General features: G+C 46.5%; 1 protein-coding gene across 1 annotated transcript in view; it reads left to right on the top strand.

Annotated features, from left to right (window-relative positions):
* FKBP9 (FKBP prolyl isomerase 9) overlaps positions 1–16,447 on the top strand; it is an 88,311-nt gene extending 71,864 nt beyond the window's left edge. Inside the window, exons 9-11 of the mRNA XM_049785003.1 lie at positions 12,177–12,322; positions 13,128–13,291; positions 15,956–16,447. Coding sequence (XP_049640960.1) covers positions 12,177–12,322; positions 13,128–13,291; positions 15,956–16,132 — 487 coding nt within the window. The 3' untranslated portion in view covers positions 16,133–16,447. The remainder of the gene's footprint in view (positions 1–12,176; positions 12,323–13,127; positions 13,292–15,955) is intronic.

Raw genomic sequence — 16,447 nt, 5'->3', positions numbered from 1 at the left:
TTTATGTCTTTTTTCTTCAGATCTTTCTTGGATTCCCAGGCAGAGCAAATGCTCTGGCTTCTTTGACTCATCCTGTTCAATGCTTCCCCTGCCTTTTCTTTCTGTCTTTCTGTTTCCATGACCAGAAGTACAGCAGCTGGTTGAAATGCCCTGGGGATACCAATGGGGTTGATGCATGGGCTTACTCTTAGTCAAGTGCATAGAACAAGCAAAACCTTTATATCTGTCAGTTGACTGACATATATTTGGAAAAACATGAATAGAATCAATAGAATAGATTATTAAGGGGCCGGAGAGAAAGAGATAGCACAGTGGTAGGGCATTTGCCTTGCATGCAGCAGATCCAGGACGGACGGTGGTTTGAATCCCAGAATCCCATATGGTCCCCCGAGCCTGCCAGGAGTAATGATTTCTGAGCACAGAGCCAGGAGTAACTCCTGAGCGCCACCGGATATGACCCAAAAAACAACAACAACAACAACAACAAAAAAAAAAAAACAAAAGGAATAGATTAGTAAGATAGAGGTTAGAGATGTTTATTATTTATTACGAATGTGGATTTTGGTAGGATTTATAAAATAACATCATAATCTCATCTTTGGAGTTATAAGCGATGTTAGCCCTTTAAACAATATCTCCACATACATAGATCCCTTTTTATGTTCCTTATGGCACACACAGTATTATAGAAATAAAGCATGTCCTTCCTTTTTATTCACTTGGAAAGACTATCTCTCCCTCTTAGCTTTGGTTAGCACTGTGACTTTGGATAGCAGAGAAAGAGAGAGGGAGACAAAGAGAGAGGTAAAGAGAGAGAGAGAACCCCTGGACACATTCTTCAGAGCCTCTTCTCTGGTGCTACTAGACCCTGTATTTAGCATGTTTCACTAAATCTAGATGTATTGATTATTAGAAATGAGGTTATATGGGGCCGGAGAGATAGCAAGGCGTTTGCCTTTCATGCAGAAGGTCATTGGTTCAAATCCTGGTGTCCCATATGGTCCTCCATGCCTGCCAGGAGCAAATTTCTGAGCATGAAGCCAGGAGTAACCCCTGAGCACTGCCGGGTGTGACCCAAACAAAACCCCCAAAAAAAAATAAAAAAAGAAATGAGGTTATATTATGTAACAAAAAAATACTGCTTGTTCTAACCACTTAAAAACCTATTTCGGGACACCAGGCGGGGAAAATCCGCGAAAGTACACCGGCCCAGTGGGGCTCAGCTGTGAAAGACTGTGAGTGTGACCTGTCCATGTCTGTCTACTGTCCTCTTGCATGAAACTCTTGCGAGTGGGGCAAAAAGAGCCTCCAGAAACCTCGCTCGCCCAGACGCCATTTTCAGGGAGGGACTTCAGAGCATAAAAACCGGCTAACCTTTGCAAAAGCTGGCTCCCTGTGTGTGACACCAGGCGGGGAAAATCCGCGAAAGTACACCGGCCCAGTGGGGCTCAGCTGTGAAAGACTGTGAGTGTGACCTGTCTATGTCTGTCTACTGTCCTCTTGCGTGAAACTCTTGCGAGTGGGGCAAAAAGAGCCTCCAGAAACCTCGCTTGCCCAGACGCCATTTTCAGGGAGGGACTTCAGAGCATAAAAACCGGCTAACCTTTGCAAAAGCTGGCTCCCTGTGTGTGACACCAGGCGGGGAAAATCCGCGAAAGTACACCGGCCCAGTGGGGCTCAGCTGTGAAAGACTGTGAGTGTGACCTGTCTATGTCTGTCTACTGTCCTCTTGCGTGAAACTCTTGCGAGTGGGGCAAAAAGAGGCTCAGAGGAGCACGGCCGCTCCGCTTTGCTACGCGGCCGTGCACTCTTTCTAAGGAAAGAACTCCATTGCAACAAGAAGGAAAACTCACACTAAGAACGGCGCTATATCACAGAAGCAAACATTTCTCTCTGGACTGTCTTCTCTGTTGCATGCTCGGGCCTAAGATTTGACCCGGTGTGAGGCTTCATCCATGGAGGACTCCCCTCCCTTAGAGGCAAGTCAGCCCATCCAGAAAGGGAGGAGCCAGAGGAGTGTGCTGCCTACATCATATAGACAATGAATACCACCACAACACGTAGAAAAACCCACAATACAAGTGTGACAATGGGGAAACAACGCAGGCCAGCATCAGACATAGAGAATGAAGATGACAATTCTGAGGACCAGATAATGACTGAACAACTAATCAACCTCTCAGATAAGGACTTTAGACTAGCAATATGGAAGGTGCTCAACAGACTCCAAGAAACCATGGATCGAGTTGAACAGAACACTAATAAGAACCAAGAAAATATGAAGGCAGAAATGACAAAACTCCAAACTGAAATAACATGTCAACTAACAGGACTGAAAAAGTCAGTAAACGAAGTGAATGACAAAATGGATAAGCTCTGGGACAGGGTATCAGAAGCTGAGAATAGACTTGGTGCTGTGGAAGATGAGATACATAACAATTCCATACAGCAGGAGAGATTGGACAAAAAACTTAAAGCAAATGAGCAGACAATGGAAAAATTAGTCAAAGAATGGGAACAGACGAAAATAGAAGTCTATGATAAGATCAACAGAAACAACTTAAGAATCATTGGAGTCCCAGAGACCCAGGAAGAAAATTTTCAGGAAGAATCAATGGTCAAGAACATCATTAAAGAGAAACTTCCAGAGCTAAAGAATATATGTGATCAAATCCTGCATGCCCGAAGAGTACCAACCAAAAGAGACCCCAGAAAAACCACCCCAAGACACATCCTAGTCATAATGACAAATCCCACAGATAGAGACAGAATTCTGAAAACAGCAAGATCAAAAGGGGAAATCATGTTCAAGCAAGCTTCCCTGAGATTTACAGCAGACCTGTCACCAGAAACGCTCAATGCCAGAAAGCAGTGGTGGGATATTGTGACAAGACTGAATGAAATGAATGCTTCACCCAGAATACTATACCCAGCAAAACTCACTTTCCGGTTTGATGGAAGAATACATGGTTTCACAGACAAAAAACAGCTCAGAAACTTCACAGACACAAAACCAGTCTTAAGAGAAAAACTGAAAGACCTAATCTAAGACAAGACTACCCAAAAGACACACCAAATTTTGAAATAAAGATGGCGTTAAGTCCCAGGACAATTCTTTCTCTCAACGTCAATGGACTAAATGCACCAGTTAAGAGACACAGAGTGGCTAAATGGATCAAAAAACTCAATCCAACCTTCTGCTGCCTACAAGAAACGCACCTGAATAGTCAGAACAAACATAGACTCAAAATAAAAGGCTGGAGAAAAGTTATCCAAGCAAACAACACCCATAAAAAAGCTGGAGTGGCCATACTAATATCAGATAATGCAAACTTTATACTCAGGAAGGTTGTAAGGGACAAAGACGGACATTTTATATTAATCAAGGGGTACGTAGAGCAGGAAGAATTCACTCTCCTAAACATATATGCACCGAATGAGGGGCCAGCAAAATATTTAATACAACTGTTGACAAATCTGAAAAATAATATCAACAACAACACAATAATTGTGGGGGACCTTAACACGGCTTTGTCAACACTGGACAGGTCAACCAGACTGAAACCCAACAAGAATATACTAGACCTGAGGAGAGAAATGGAAGAAAGAGGCCTAGTGGATATATATAGGACACTCCATCCCCAGAAACCTGGATACACATTCTTCTCCAATGTACATGGGACATTCTCCAGGATAGACTACATGCTGGCACATAAAACATACCTCCATAAGATCAAGAGGATAGAAATTTTGCAGACTACCTTCGCTGACCACAAGGCTCTGAAATTATTTGTGAACTCCAAAGGGACTCAGAAGAAACACTTTAACACCTGGAAGTTAAACAGCCTCATGCTCAATAACCAGTGGGTCCGAGATGAAATCAAGGAGGAAATAAAAAGGTTCCTGGAAACAAATGACAATAAAGACACAAACTCTCAGAACCTATGGGACACAGCAAAAGCAGTACTGAGAGGAAAATTTATAGCTTTGCAAGCACACATCAGGAAGGAAGAAGGAGCTTACCTGAGTAGCTTAATGACACAGCTAATAGAACTAGAAAATGCTCAACAAAAGGACCCAAGAATAGGAAGACAGAAGGAAATAACAAAGCTGAGAGCAGAAATCAACGAAGTGGAAACTCAAAAAACAATCCGAAAGATCAACGAAAGCAGAAGTTGGTTCTTTGAAAAAATAAACAAGATTGATAGACCACTGGCAAACCTAACAAAGAAAGAGAGAGAGAGAAACTTGATAACTCGTATCAGGAATGAAAAAGGAGAGATCACTACTGATATGACAGAGATTCAAAGGGTAATCAGAAACTACTTTGAAAAACTCTACGCCACTAAAAATGAGAACCTGGAAGAAATGGATAAATTCTTGGACTCTTATAATCTTCCACGGTTGAAGGAAGAGGATGTAGCATATCTAAACACCCCCATCACCATTGATGAAATTAAAACAGTAATCAATTGTCTGCCGAAAAACAAAAGCCCAGGTCCAGATGGATTCACTAATGAATTCTATCAAACTTTCCAAGAGGAACTACTGCCAATCTTGGCAAGACTCTTTCATGAAATTGAACAAACAGAAACACTTCCAAATAGCTTTTATGAAGCCAACATCACCTTGATACCTAAACCAGACAGAGACGCTACCAAAAAAGAAAATTACAGACCAATATCACTGATGAATGCAGATGCAAAGATCCTCAACAAAATCCTGGCAAATAGGATTCAATGCCTCGTTAAGAAGATCATCCACTACGATCAAGTAGGTTTCATCCCAGGAATGCAAGGCTGGTTTAACATCCGTAAATCTATCAACATAATACACAACATCAATAACAAGAAAAATAAAAACCACATGATCATATCAATAGATGCAGAGAAAGCATTTGATAAGGTCCAACACCCATTCTTGATCAAAACTCTCAGCAAGATGGGAATGGAGGGAACCTTTCTCAATATAGTGAAGGCCATCTACCACAAGCCAGTGGCAAATATTATCCTCAATGGAGAAAAACTGAAAGCCTTCCCTCTAAATTCTGGCACAAGACAAGGCTGTCCTCTCTCACCACTCCTATTCAACATAGCACTGGAAGTACTTGCTATAGCGATTAGGCAAGAAAAGGATATCAAGGGAATCCAGATAGGAAAGGAAGAAGTCAAGCTCTCACTGTTTGCAGATGACATGATACTCTACTTAGAAAACCCTAAAGACTCTATCAAAAAGCTTCTAGAAACAATAGACTCATATAGCAAGGTGGCAGGCTACAAAATTAACACACAAAAATCAATGGCCTTTCTATATACCAATAGTAATAAGGATGAAATGGACATTAAGAAAACAACCCCATTCACAATAGTACCACACAAACTCAAATATCTTGGAATCAACTTGACTAAATATGTGAAGGACCTATACAAAGAAAACTATAAAACTCTGCTCCAAGAAATAAGAGAGGACACACGGAAATGGAAACACATACCCTGCTCATGGATTGGCAGGATTAACATCATCAAAATGTCAATACTCCCCAAGGCATTATACAGATTTAATGCCATCCCTCTAAAGATACCCATGACATTCTTCAAAGAAGTGGATCAGACACTTTTGAAATTCATTTGGAACAATAAACACCCTCGAATAGCTAAAGCAATCATTGGGAAAAAGAATATGGGAGGAATTACTTTTCCCAACTTTAAACTGTACTACAAAGCAACAGTTATCAAAACAGCATGGTATTGGAATAAAGATAGGTCCTCAGATCAGTGGAATAGGTTTGAATACTCAGAAAATGTTCCCCAGAGATACAACCATCTAATTTTTGATAAAGGAGCAGGAAATCCTAAATGGAGCAGGGAAAGCCTCTTCAACAAGTGGTGTTGGCACAATTGGATAGCCACTTGCAAAAAATTAAACTTAGACCCCCAGCTAACATCATGTACAAAGGTAAAATCCAAATGGATTAAAGACCTCGATATCAGCCCCAAAACCATAAGATATATAGAACAGCACATAGGCAAAACACTACAGGACATTACAGGCATCTTCAAGGAGGAAACTGCACTCTCCAAGCAAGTGAAAGCAGAGATTAACAAATGGGAATATATTAAGCTGAGAAGCTTCTGCACCTCAAAGGAAATAGTGCCCAGGATACAAGAGCCACCCACTGAGTGGGAGAAACTATTCACCCAATACCCATCAGATAAGGGGCTAATCTCCAAAATATACAAGGCACTGACAGAACTTTACAAGAAAAAAACATCTAACCCCATCAAAAAATGGGAAGAAGAAATGAACAGACACTTTGACAAAGAAGAAATACGCATGGCCAAAAGACACATGAAAAAATGTTCCACATCACTAATCATCAGGGAGATGCAAATCAAAACAACGATGAGATACCACCTCACACCCCAGAGAATGGCACACATCACAAAGAATGAGAATAAACAGTGTTGGCGGGGATGTGGAGAGAAAGGAACTCTTATCCACTGCTGGTGGGAATGCTGTCTAGTTCAACCTTTATGGAAAGCGATATGGAGATTCCTCCAAAAACTGGAAATCGAGCTCCCATACGATCCAGCTATACCACTCCTAGGAATATACCCTAGGAACACAAAAATACAATACAAAAACCCCTTCCTTACACCTATATTCATTGAAGCTCTATTTACCATAGCAAGACTCTGGAAACAACCAAGATGCCCTTCAACAGACGAATGGCTAAAGAAACTGTGGTACATATACACAATGGAATATTATGCAGCTGTCAGGAGAGATGAAGTCATGAAATTTTCCTATACATGGATGTACATGGAATCTATTATGCTGAGTGAAATAAGTCAGAGAGAGAGAGAAAAACGCAGAATGGTCTCACTCATCTATGGGTTTTAAGAAAAATGAAAGCCACCCTGGTAATAATAATTTTCAGACACAAAAGAGAAAAGAGCTGGAAGTTCCAGCTCACCTCAGGAAGCTCACCACAAAAAGTGATGAGTTTAGTTAGAGAAATAACTACATTTTGAACTGTCCTAATATTGAGAATGTATGAGGGAAATGTAGAGCCTGTTTAGGGTACAGGCGGGGGTTGGGTGGGGAGGAGGGAGATTTGGGACTTGGGTGATGGGAATGTTGCACTGGTGATAGGTGGTGTTCCTTTTATGACTGAAACCCAAACACAATCATGTATGTAATCAAGGTGTTTAAATAAAAAAAAATTATGCATTAAAAAAAAAAAAACAAAAAACCTATTTCGGGGCCGGGCGGTGGCGCTAAAGGTAAGGTGCCTGCCTTGCCTGCGCTAGCCTTGGACGGACCACGGTTCGATCCCCCGGTGTTCCATATGGTCCCCCAAGCCAGGAGCAACTTCTGAGCGCATAGCCAGGAGTAACCCCTGAGCGTTACCGGGTGTGGCCCAAAAACCAAAAAAAAAAAAAAAAACTATTTCGGGACCAGAGAGTCGAGAGTCTAGTTTAGTGGGGAAGGTACTTGGGTTTGATTCTCGGCATCCCATATGGTCCTCCAAACCCACCAGAGTGATTCCTGAGCACAGAACCAGGAGTAATCCCTGAGTACTGCTAGGTGTGCCCCAAACAACAACAACCAAAAGAAGCCTATCTTGATAACAAAGAAGTGAAGATACTGTATTAGATAACCTACAGACTGCGCCAATTCATTTCCTGGGATTTGATTTTCAGCAAAGCTCCCTTGCCAAAATATTTTAGCCCCTCAGGGATGGAAGCTCTGATCGGCAGCAGGCAAGTGTGGCCTAATGTTTGTGGAGGGAGATTCTGCTCGTGGCCACAGTCAGACCCGGCCGTGAGGTTATTCGCCTGGTTTTTGCTGCACTTGCTCCTATTTCTGGTCTCCTTTGGCATTTCCTGAGGCACCCCTGGGAATTGGAAGGAAACTGGGGTGATGGAGGAACAAAGGGACTCTTTCCAGTGTGTTGAGGATATGCTGCTGACATGGGCGGTGTCAAGCTTCCCGTATTTTCATGTTTTAAGTAGATGCATGATTTTCTTAGAGACTCTCTGGTACCCACAGATTCTCCCTCCCTTTTCTTTGGGACTTGGGGTGCCTCAGGGATGAAGGGGCCTCACCCATGAAAGGCAAGTGCTCGTGTCTGAGTCTTGCCCTCTTCTTACTGCACCCCCATCCTGCCTCCACAGAAGCCATCTGCTCACCACCAGGAAATGAAAGAATGTGTCAGGTGCCTCAGAATAAAGGGTGATGGTACTGCAGAGATAGCACAGTGGGTACGGCTCTTGCCTTACACGCATCCAGCCCCATTCTGATCCCCAACATCCCATATGATCCCCAGTGCACCACTAGGAGTGATTCCTGAGTGCAGAGCCAGGAGGAAGCCTTGAGTACTGCTGGGTGTGCCCCTTAAACAAAACAACAACAATAAAAAACTAAAACATAAAGTAAGAAGGAGCCAGTGTGACAGTACAGCAGGTAGAAAGAACTTCTGCCCTGCCCCTGGCCATTTGAGGTTTGATCTCTCACGATCATGTGTGACCCCCTAACCCCTGCCACTAGTGATTCCTGAGGGAAGTAGAGCCAGGCATAAGCTCGGAGCATTGCCAGGTGTAGCGAAAGCAAATAATAATAAATTAAAAATTAAAAAATTCGGGCCTGGAGAGATAGCACAGCGGCGTTTGCCTTGCAAGCAGCCTATCCAGGACCAAAGGTGGTTGGTTCGAATCCCGGTGTCCCATAGGGTCCCCCGAGCCTGCCAGGAGCTATTTCTGAGCAGACAGCCAGGAGTGACCCCTGAGCACCGCCGGGTGTGGCCCAAAAACCAAAAAAAAAAAAATTAAAAAATACAAAAAGAATAATGAGGAGTCGGAGAGATAGCACAGTGGTAGGGTGTTTACCTTGCATGCAGCCTACCTGGGAAGGATGGTGGTTCGAATCCCGGCATCCCATATGGTCCCCCAAGCCTACCAGGAGCGATTTCTGAATGTAGAGCCTGGAGTAACCCCTGAGTGCTGTTGGGTATGGCCCAAAAACCATTCACTCAATAAATGAATAGTTATAAAAAAAAAGAAGAAGAAGAAGAATGGGGTGGTGTGCAGAGCAAAGCAGCCTGCCCCGTCACACCAGCTCTGGCAGGTGCCTAATGAGGGTGATCTGGAGCTGAGGGCCGAGGAAAGTGCTGCTGAGAGGGCGGAGGGACAGGAAGGTGAGCGTGGAGGGGAGGCCCCCCGGGAGGAAGCCTGGATGGACTCCCTGACCTCTTCTCCCCAGCTCTGAGGCGAGTGCCTGGGAGCAGACTGGTGTGGCAAGGAGAGAGAGGATGGCCTGAGAAGGGAGCTGTGGGCTTGTCAGAGATGACTCAGGAAAACCAGCCCTTTGTTTGCAGCGTTGGTTTCCCGTGGGGTTCACGTGCCCTGGAGAAGGGAACAAACGGGACTTATGTGGTAGTTGTGGGTGCCTGATGCCCCGAGAGGCTTTGAACCCAGTGAGAGGAGCCTGTGTGCAGCGGACAAAGGGGCAGTGTGAGGGAAGGAGGGAGGGAGGGAGGGAGGGAGGGAGGGCTGGGGCTGAGGCCTTGGGCCCCTATGTCCTGTCTGGACTTGGCTTCCTTTTGTCCCAGGTACCCCATAATCACACCCTGTTTGCTTGCTGTCCCCAGAAAATCAGCCTGGTTGTTGGGTCAGTTTGAAAAAGAACTGAGGGGGCACCAGTGGGTTTGGCCGGCATGTGCCCCCTTTCCTCTAGGCCCCATGAGGACATCGAGGGCCCCTCTGGGCAGCTGCTTTTCTTCCTGAGCCTTGGGGAGATGTAGTCTTGAGGAAGTGAGAGGAATGAGGGTGATACAAGTATTTGGAAATAATTTCTTTTCAGTCTTGATTGAAGGAATGGAACTTTCAAGTCACTGGGTTTCCTGGGACCCCGAGGAGAATTGAGTCGAGGCCCTGTTCACCACTCTTAAGGGGTCAATTTATTACAGACATTAAAACTTTATGGCCCAGAGAGATAGTACAGAGTCTGTCACTTGCTTTGCATGTGGACAGCCAAGTCTGATTGCAGCACCCCAAATAGTTGCCCAAGCCCTCCTGGAGTGATACCTGAGCATAAACCTAGGAGTAAGGCTGAGTGGGGGAGGCCGCAAACCAAAACAAGAATAAAGAAGCAAACACATACTAGCACTTTACAGCCTCAGGCATCTTTGCATTGAGCCCCTGAGACTTTGATGGGCCTCTTAGACTTGCTCAGAAATTGTTCCTGTCTTGGGGGACCATATGGGATGCCCGGGATTGAACCCAGGTCTGTCCTAAGTCAGCTACATTCAAGGCAAACGCCCTACTGCTGCACTATCACTCCAGCCTCACGTTTAGCTCATTTTTATTGAAATGGATCTCAACGTGAGAGTGCGGCCTCACTGTTAGAAGCTCCTCTAGACTCTGTCAGTGCTAAGGAGCAGAGTCCTGACTCCGGGAGCGGCTGCCATCACACAGAAGAGCCACATTTAAAAGTGTAAAGAGCCGCAGCTTGCCGACCGCTGGCCCTAGCAACACTGAGTGGCAGTAACTTTCAGCGTGCTTGTGGGCATGTGTGCTGTTGGTCTGCTTCAAGAAGGCAAACTGTGGGCCTGGAGTGGTAGCACAGTGGGGAGGGTGAGTCCCTTGCAGGCAGCGCCTTCGCTTTGCTCTCCAGCATCCCATGTAGTCCCCTGGACCTGCCAAGGGTAATTTCTGAGTGGAGACCCAGGTGTCATCCCTGAGTATAAAATCACCCAGGGGAATGAATCAGGATTGTGCATGAAATAACACAGACCAGGCTGAGGGTGAAACACATAGTCTGACAGTTCTCTACCTCATTTCTCCAGCGAGCTGCCTGCCAGACCCAGAAGTCTAGAAACCACCCCCAAACTGGGCAGGAAGGACCGAGTATGGACAGATAGCTCAGCCTATTCTGAGCCTGTCCCGCCCAGGCGTACATAGAAGACCATCTTTGTTTGGGGTGAAACCAAGTTGTAAACAAACAGATACAAAGAAACCAGGGGTGATCTTTGTTTGGGGTAAAAAAAAAAAAGGTGTAACCTAACTCCTGAGCACCACAGGTGTGGCCCTAAAACAAAAAAGGCATATCATGTGCAAGAAAGGCTCACAGATTTGTTTTCTGTTGAAAGGGGCACAGATGGGGCCGGAGCCGTGGCACAAGTGGTAGGGCATCTGCCTTGCATGTGCATATAGTCCCCCGAGCCAGGAGTGATTTCTGAGCACATAGCCAGGAATAACCCCTGAGCGTGACCAGGTGTGGCCCAAAAACCAAAAAAGAAGGTGGGGGCACAGATGGCAGCGCCAGAGTAGTGGTAGGGCATTGGCCTTGCAGGTGGCTGACCTAGGATGGACCACAGTTTGACCCCCTAGCTTCCCATGTGCTCCCCCAAGCCAAGATCGATGCTGAGCATCACTGGGTATTGCCCCCAAAAAATGGCAGAGAGGACACAGATGAAGCTTGGAAGCCCATGCATATAAATGTTTGATTACATGTCGTACCTGAAAACCAGGTTTTATATTCACTGAGATATTGCTGTCTTTGATTTTAGGGTGCTTGTGGAAGTTCTGCAGGGAATCAAACTTCAGGCTACCAAGTACTAGGCAGGTGCTCTGCCTCTGGAACTATCTCCCTGGCCCCCCATTACTACCTTTTTTTGGGAGGAAGGGAGGGTCAAGGCTTACTCCTGGCTCTGCACTCAAATGTCTCTCCTGGCAGGCTCGGGGAACCATATGGGATGCCGGGATTTGAACCAGGGTCCATCCTGTATTGGCCACAGGCAAGGCAAACGCCTACCACTATGCTATAGCTCCTGCTCTTCTAACTTTAAAGCCCCACTAAACAATACTACGTGTTTGTATTGTTGAAAGCCCCCGTTGGCAGGTGCCTTCACTCTCGAGAATAGCTTCTCAGTCTCACGGTGACTCTGTCAGTGATCTAGAAGATGGTGGCCAGTCAGTGTTTGATACTTGTCTCCTGGCGAGGCAGGGCTTCTGTGCCATGTTCCCTTCTTCAGGGCCCCCTTTCCGAGTGGTGGCACTCATGGGTTTCCCTTCGGAAACATCTTTATTTGACTACTGTGCTTCCAGGAGCAACGGAATGTGTGCCCATGAGCACACTCCCAGAATCTGACCTGGTTCTCTGATTTTTTTCAGGTGGAGTCTCGGCAAAACCTACAACATTGTTCTGGGGTCCGGGCAGGTGGTGCTGGGGATGGATATGGGTCTCCGAGAGATGTGCGTTGGCGAGAAGCGAACGGTGGTCATCCCCCCACACCTGGGCTACGGGGAGTCTGGCGTGGGTGAGTCTATGGCAATGCTTAGAGGCGGTCGCGCTGCAGTCACTGCCTTTTAGGGTGTTTTTAGAATCACAGTATCTTTGCCATCTAAAACTCCTAGCATGTTTTGTTTTATTTTGGGGTGTTTTTTTTTTGTTTTGGGGCCACACCCGGTGACGCTCAGGGGGTTATTCCTGGCTATGTGCTCACAAATCGCTTCTGGCCTGGGGGATCGAACCGTGGTCCGTCCTGATCTATTTTAGTTTAATTCCTTAATTTTTATTAATTAATTTTGGATTGTGGGCCATACTTTGCTGCTCAGGGCCTATTTCTGGTGCTGTCAGAGGAGCACATGGGATGCCAGGGCTTGAACCCAGTTGGGCCTCATGCAAAACAGGTGCCCTCTCCGCTGTGCTATTGCTCTAGCCCCTCATTTTTAATTTTTAAAAACATGCTTGTCGGGGCCGGGCGGTGGCGCTAAAGGTAAGGTGCCTGCCTTGCCTTCGCTAGCCTTGGACGGACCGCGGTTCGTTCCCCCGGTGTCCCATATGGTCCCCCAAGCCAGGAGCGACTTCTGAGCACATAGCCAGGAGTAACCCCTGAGCGTTACCGGGTGTGGCCCAAAAACCAAAAATAAATAAATAAATAAATAAATAAAAATAAAAACATGCTTGTCACCACCTTCTAAACTACCTCTTGGTCAGTGACAGTTCCCACCTACAGTTTGGGAAGCTACATCTGTAGAGAAAGTCTTGGGGGTTGGAAGGGGCGGCTGTGTCTGTCCATCTCAGGGCTCTGGCCCTGACCCTGATCCTATTCTCTGAGGCAGATGGAGAAGTGCCTGGCAGTGCGGTGTTGGTGTTCGACATCGAGTTGCTGGAGCTGGTGGCGGGCCTGCCTGAGGGGTACATGTTCGTGTGGAATGATGAGGTGTCGCCCAACCTCTTTGAAGAGATTGACAAAAACGGGGATGGACAAATCCTTCTGGAAGAGGTAAGGATCACCCAGGCAGGAAGGGAAGGTACTCGGAACTAAACGGCTCAGGACCCCTTTTTTGTTTTTGTTTTTTGGGGAGCGCCACACCCATTTGACGCTCAGGGGTTACTCCTGGCTATGCGTTCAGAAATTCCCCTGGCTTGGGGGGACCATATTTGATGCCGTGGATCAAACCGTGGTCTGTCCTAGGCTAGCTCTTTTAAAGCAGACGCCTTACCTCTAGTGCCACCTCTCCGGCCCCAGGACCCCCTCCCCTTCTTTTTTTTTTTTTTTTTTTTTTTTTAGGTTTTGGGTCACACCCAGTGGTGCTCAGGGGTTACTCCTGGCTGTCTGCTCAGAAATAGCTCCTGGCAGGCACGGGGGACCCTATGGGACACCGGGATTCGAACCAACCACCTTTGGTACTGGATCGGCTGCTTGCAAGGCAAACGCCGCTGTACTATCTCTCCGGGCCCCCCTCCCCTTCTTTTAAAAAAACTTTTTGATTGAAGTTTTGTGATTTACAATATAGTTATTAGTGGTTTCCGACTCACTTCATTCCAACAGCACAGGCATCCCCAGAGCACCCACATCCCAACCCCTGGGGCCCCAGTGCCCCCCCTTTCAGCCTCTACTACCCCACTAACTCCCTTGTGTCGATCTGTTCTGCTGTTCTGTTGCCTTTGATCCTTTGTCGCTGCCTATCTTTAGGTCCACATTTGAGAGACCGTCTGCATCTATCCCTTTCCTTCGGTCTGATGTCTCGCAGCTTGATCTCTTCTAGTTCCATCCATTTTGCTGCAGTGTGCTGATTTTGTCAAATTCTGGGTCCCCACTGCCTCACCACAGCTTCTCTCCAGGACTTCTCTCCAGAACCCTTCCTGGCTGAGGCTAATCACTTTCTGGGTGTCTCCTGCCCGTGGCTCTGCTATCCACATCCTGACCAAGTCCAGATCCACATCTGGCTTTGCACTAGCTGCCCCCCATTTGATCTCTCCTTCATTGGTCTCTTTGCTTCCTGTCCCTGAATCTCCTGTCCCCCAAGACTCCCCCATCACTTGTAGAAGGGTCCTCCCCACAGTAGCCATCAGAGACCTAGGAGTAAAGAAATGGCTCCAGCTCCCCTGGGAAGACAGGTGGGTTCTACTGTCCCCTCTGCACAGTCACCACTCAGGGCCCCTCCTACTGGCCCTGTTTACGTCCATCATAAAGGCCGCCTGGAAGGTGCATGTTAGCTCATGACCAGCTCCACCTGTGGTCTGGGAGGCCTGATGAAGGCTCTCTGCAAGCCTGCTCATGGCCCTCCTGACCTTGCTAGCTCTGCCCAGCGCTCCACCCAGTGCTGGTCCTGCACACAAGGTGTCTGATTGTCCTAAGTCTTTGCACCAGCTCCCCATGTCTGCTCTAAAGACATGTCCTTTGGGCTAATGTCTGCTTTGCTCCCTTCCTTTCTCTTTCATCTCACTTCTATATTGACCAACCCCACCCCCCCAAACTTGCTGTTACTTTACTCTGCCTTTTTTGTTTGTTTGTTTTTGGGCCAAACCCAGTGATGCTCAGGGATTACTTCTGGCTATGCGCTCAGAAATGGCTCCAGGCTTGGGGGACCATATGGGATGCTGGGGATCGAACCACAGTCCATCCTAGGTTAGCACGTACAAGGCAAACTTGCACCACCGCTCTAGCCTACTCTGCCTTTTTTACCCCCAGTGGTGCTCAGGGTCAGTTCCTGGCTATGATCAGGTTTGCTACGATCAAGGCAAACAACTCTTTCTCCAGTTCCACTCTGGCTTCTCCTGTGGTGCTTTAGAGATGATGTGTGCCTTCGAAAGTGGTAGGGCCATGCCACATGGCAAGGGTGGGGCATGTGGTGCTATGGATCAAACTCAGGTTCTCATACACATGGGCCATTTCCTTGCCCCTCTGAGCTCCCCTCTCTGTTCCACCTGTACTTTCATTCACCCTTCCTATATGTTTCTACTCTGTCTCTTTTCTGGAAACTTTAACTTTCCCACTCAATACATAATAAAGTCATTTTCTGTTTGCTTTTTCTGGCATGTCTTTTACACCAGAATTATGCTAGAATTACAAGGATAGGATCCCATGTTTAAATAAGGTGTCTCGTGCCTCAGAGATAAGACAGCAAATAGGGCACTTGCTGCTGGGTTTGGTTCCCAGCACCGCATCTAGGCCCCCGAGTGAATCCAGGAGTGGCAGAGTCAGGAATAAGTCTTAAGCACCACCAATGATGACCCCAAACCCCATCCTTTCCCAAAATAACTGAAAACAAACAAAACAAAGAGATTTTACTAGAGTCTAGGATGGTGCTCAGTGTCTTTTGTTGTTGGAATGAATTAATTAGTCTTTGTTGTTGGAATGAATGGATGGAGTCAGCTTTGTTCTCCAAGAAAGGGGGTTTGGCCCGGAGGCCTTTGTCCAGGAACTACGTATTGACTTGGGGAGTGGAGAAAAACTTAATGGCTGCCTAGAACTAAGGGCTGCTGGGGTCTTATAGTCAGGATTTTTAACTGGTACCAGGTGGGAAAACCCCACTCCGAAAGTTTTTATTTGCTTTGCTGTCCTGGAGTCGGATTGCAGCTCCATGGTCCTGAGGAAGATTCATCAAGGTGCAGGGTTGCATCCTGGCTCTGCTCTCACCATCTCCCTCTCTCCTCTCTCCAGTTCTCAGAGTACATTCACGCCCAGGTAGCAAGTGGCAAAGGGAAACTCGCTCCAGGTTTTGATGCTGAGTTGATTGTGAAGAACATGTTCACCAACCAAGACCGGAACGGAGATGGGAAGGTCACACCTGAAGAATTTAAACTCAAAGACCAGGAGACCAAACACGATGAACTCTAATCTATGATGCGAGCCATATGTGTGCCCAGTTGTCTTGGCAGAGTGGGCATGGTGTTGGGGGAATACCAGGGGTCCAGGAGGTGCATCAAGCAGATGGTCACATGTGCAAGGAGCCAGAAGTCAGGGTACAACTGCATGGTAAGAGTTTTAGGTCAATTGCCAGGAATAGCAAACCCAATCTGTATGAAGAGTCTTAGATAGGATGTGTAGAGGATTGAAAGGCCAGCCGTTGCTCTGAAAGCCCTCAGGCAGTTTGTTATTTAAAGAAAATCGTGTTATGCTGAAATTAGAGCTCTTTTGAAGATCAGAAGAAAA

Source organism: Suncus etruscus, chromosome 12 (genome assembly GCF_024139225.1).
Source record: "Suncus etruscus isolate mSunEtr1 chromosome 12, mSunEtr1.pri.cur, whole genome shotgun sequence".
NCBI lineage: Eukaryota > Metazoa > Chordata > Mammalia > Eulipotyphla > Soricidae > Suncus > Suncus etruscus.
This window is presented reverse-complemented; position numbering and strand designations above follow the sequence as displayed.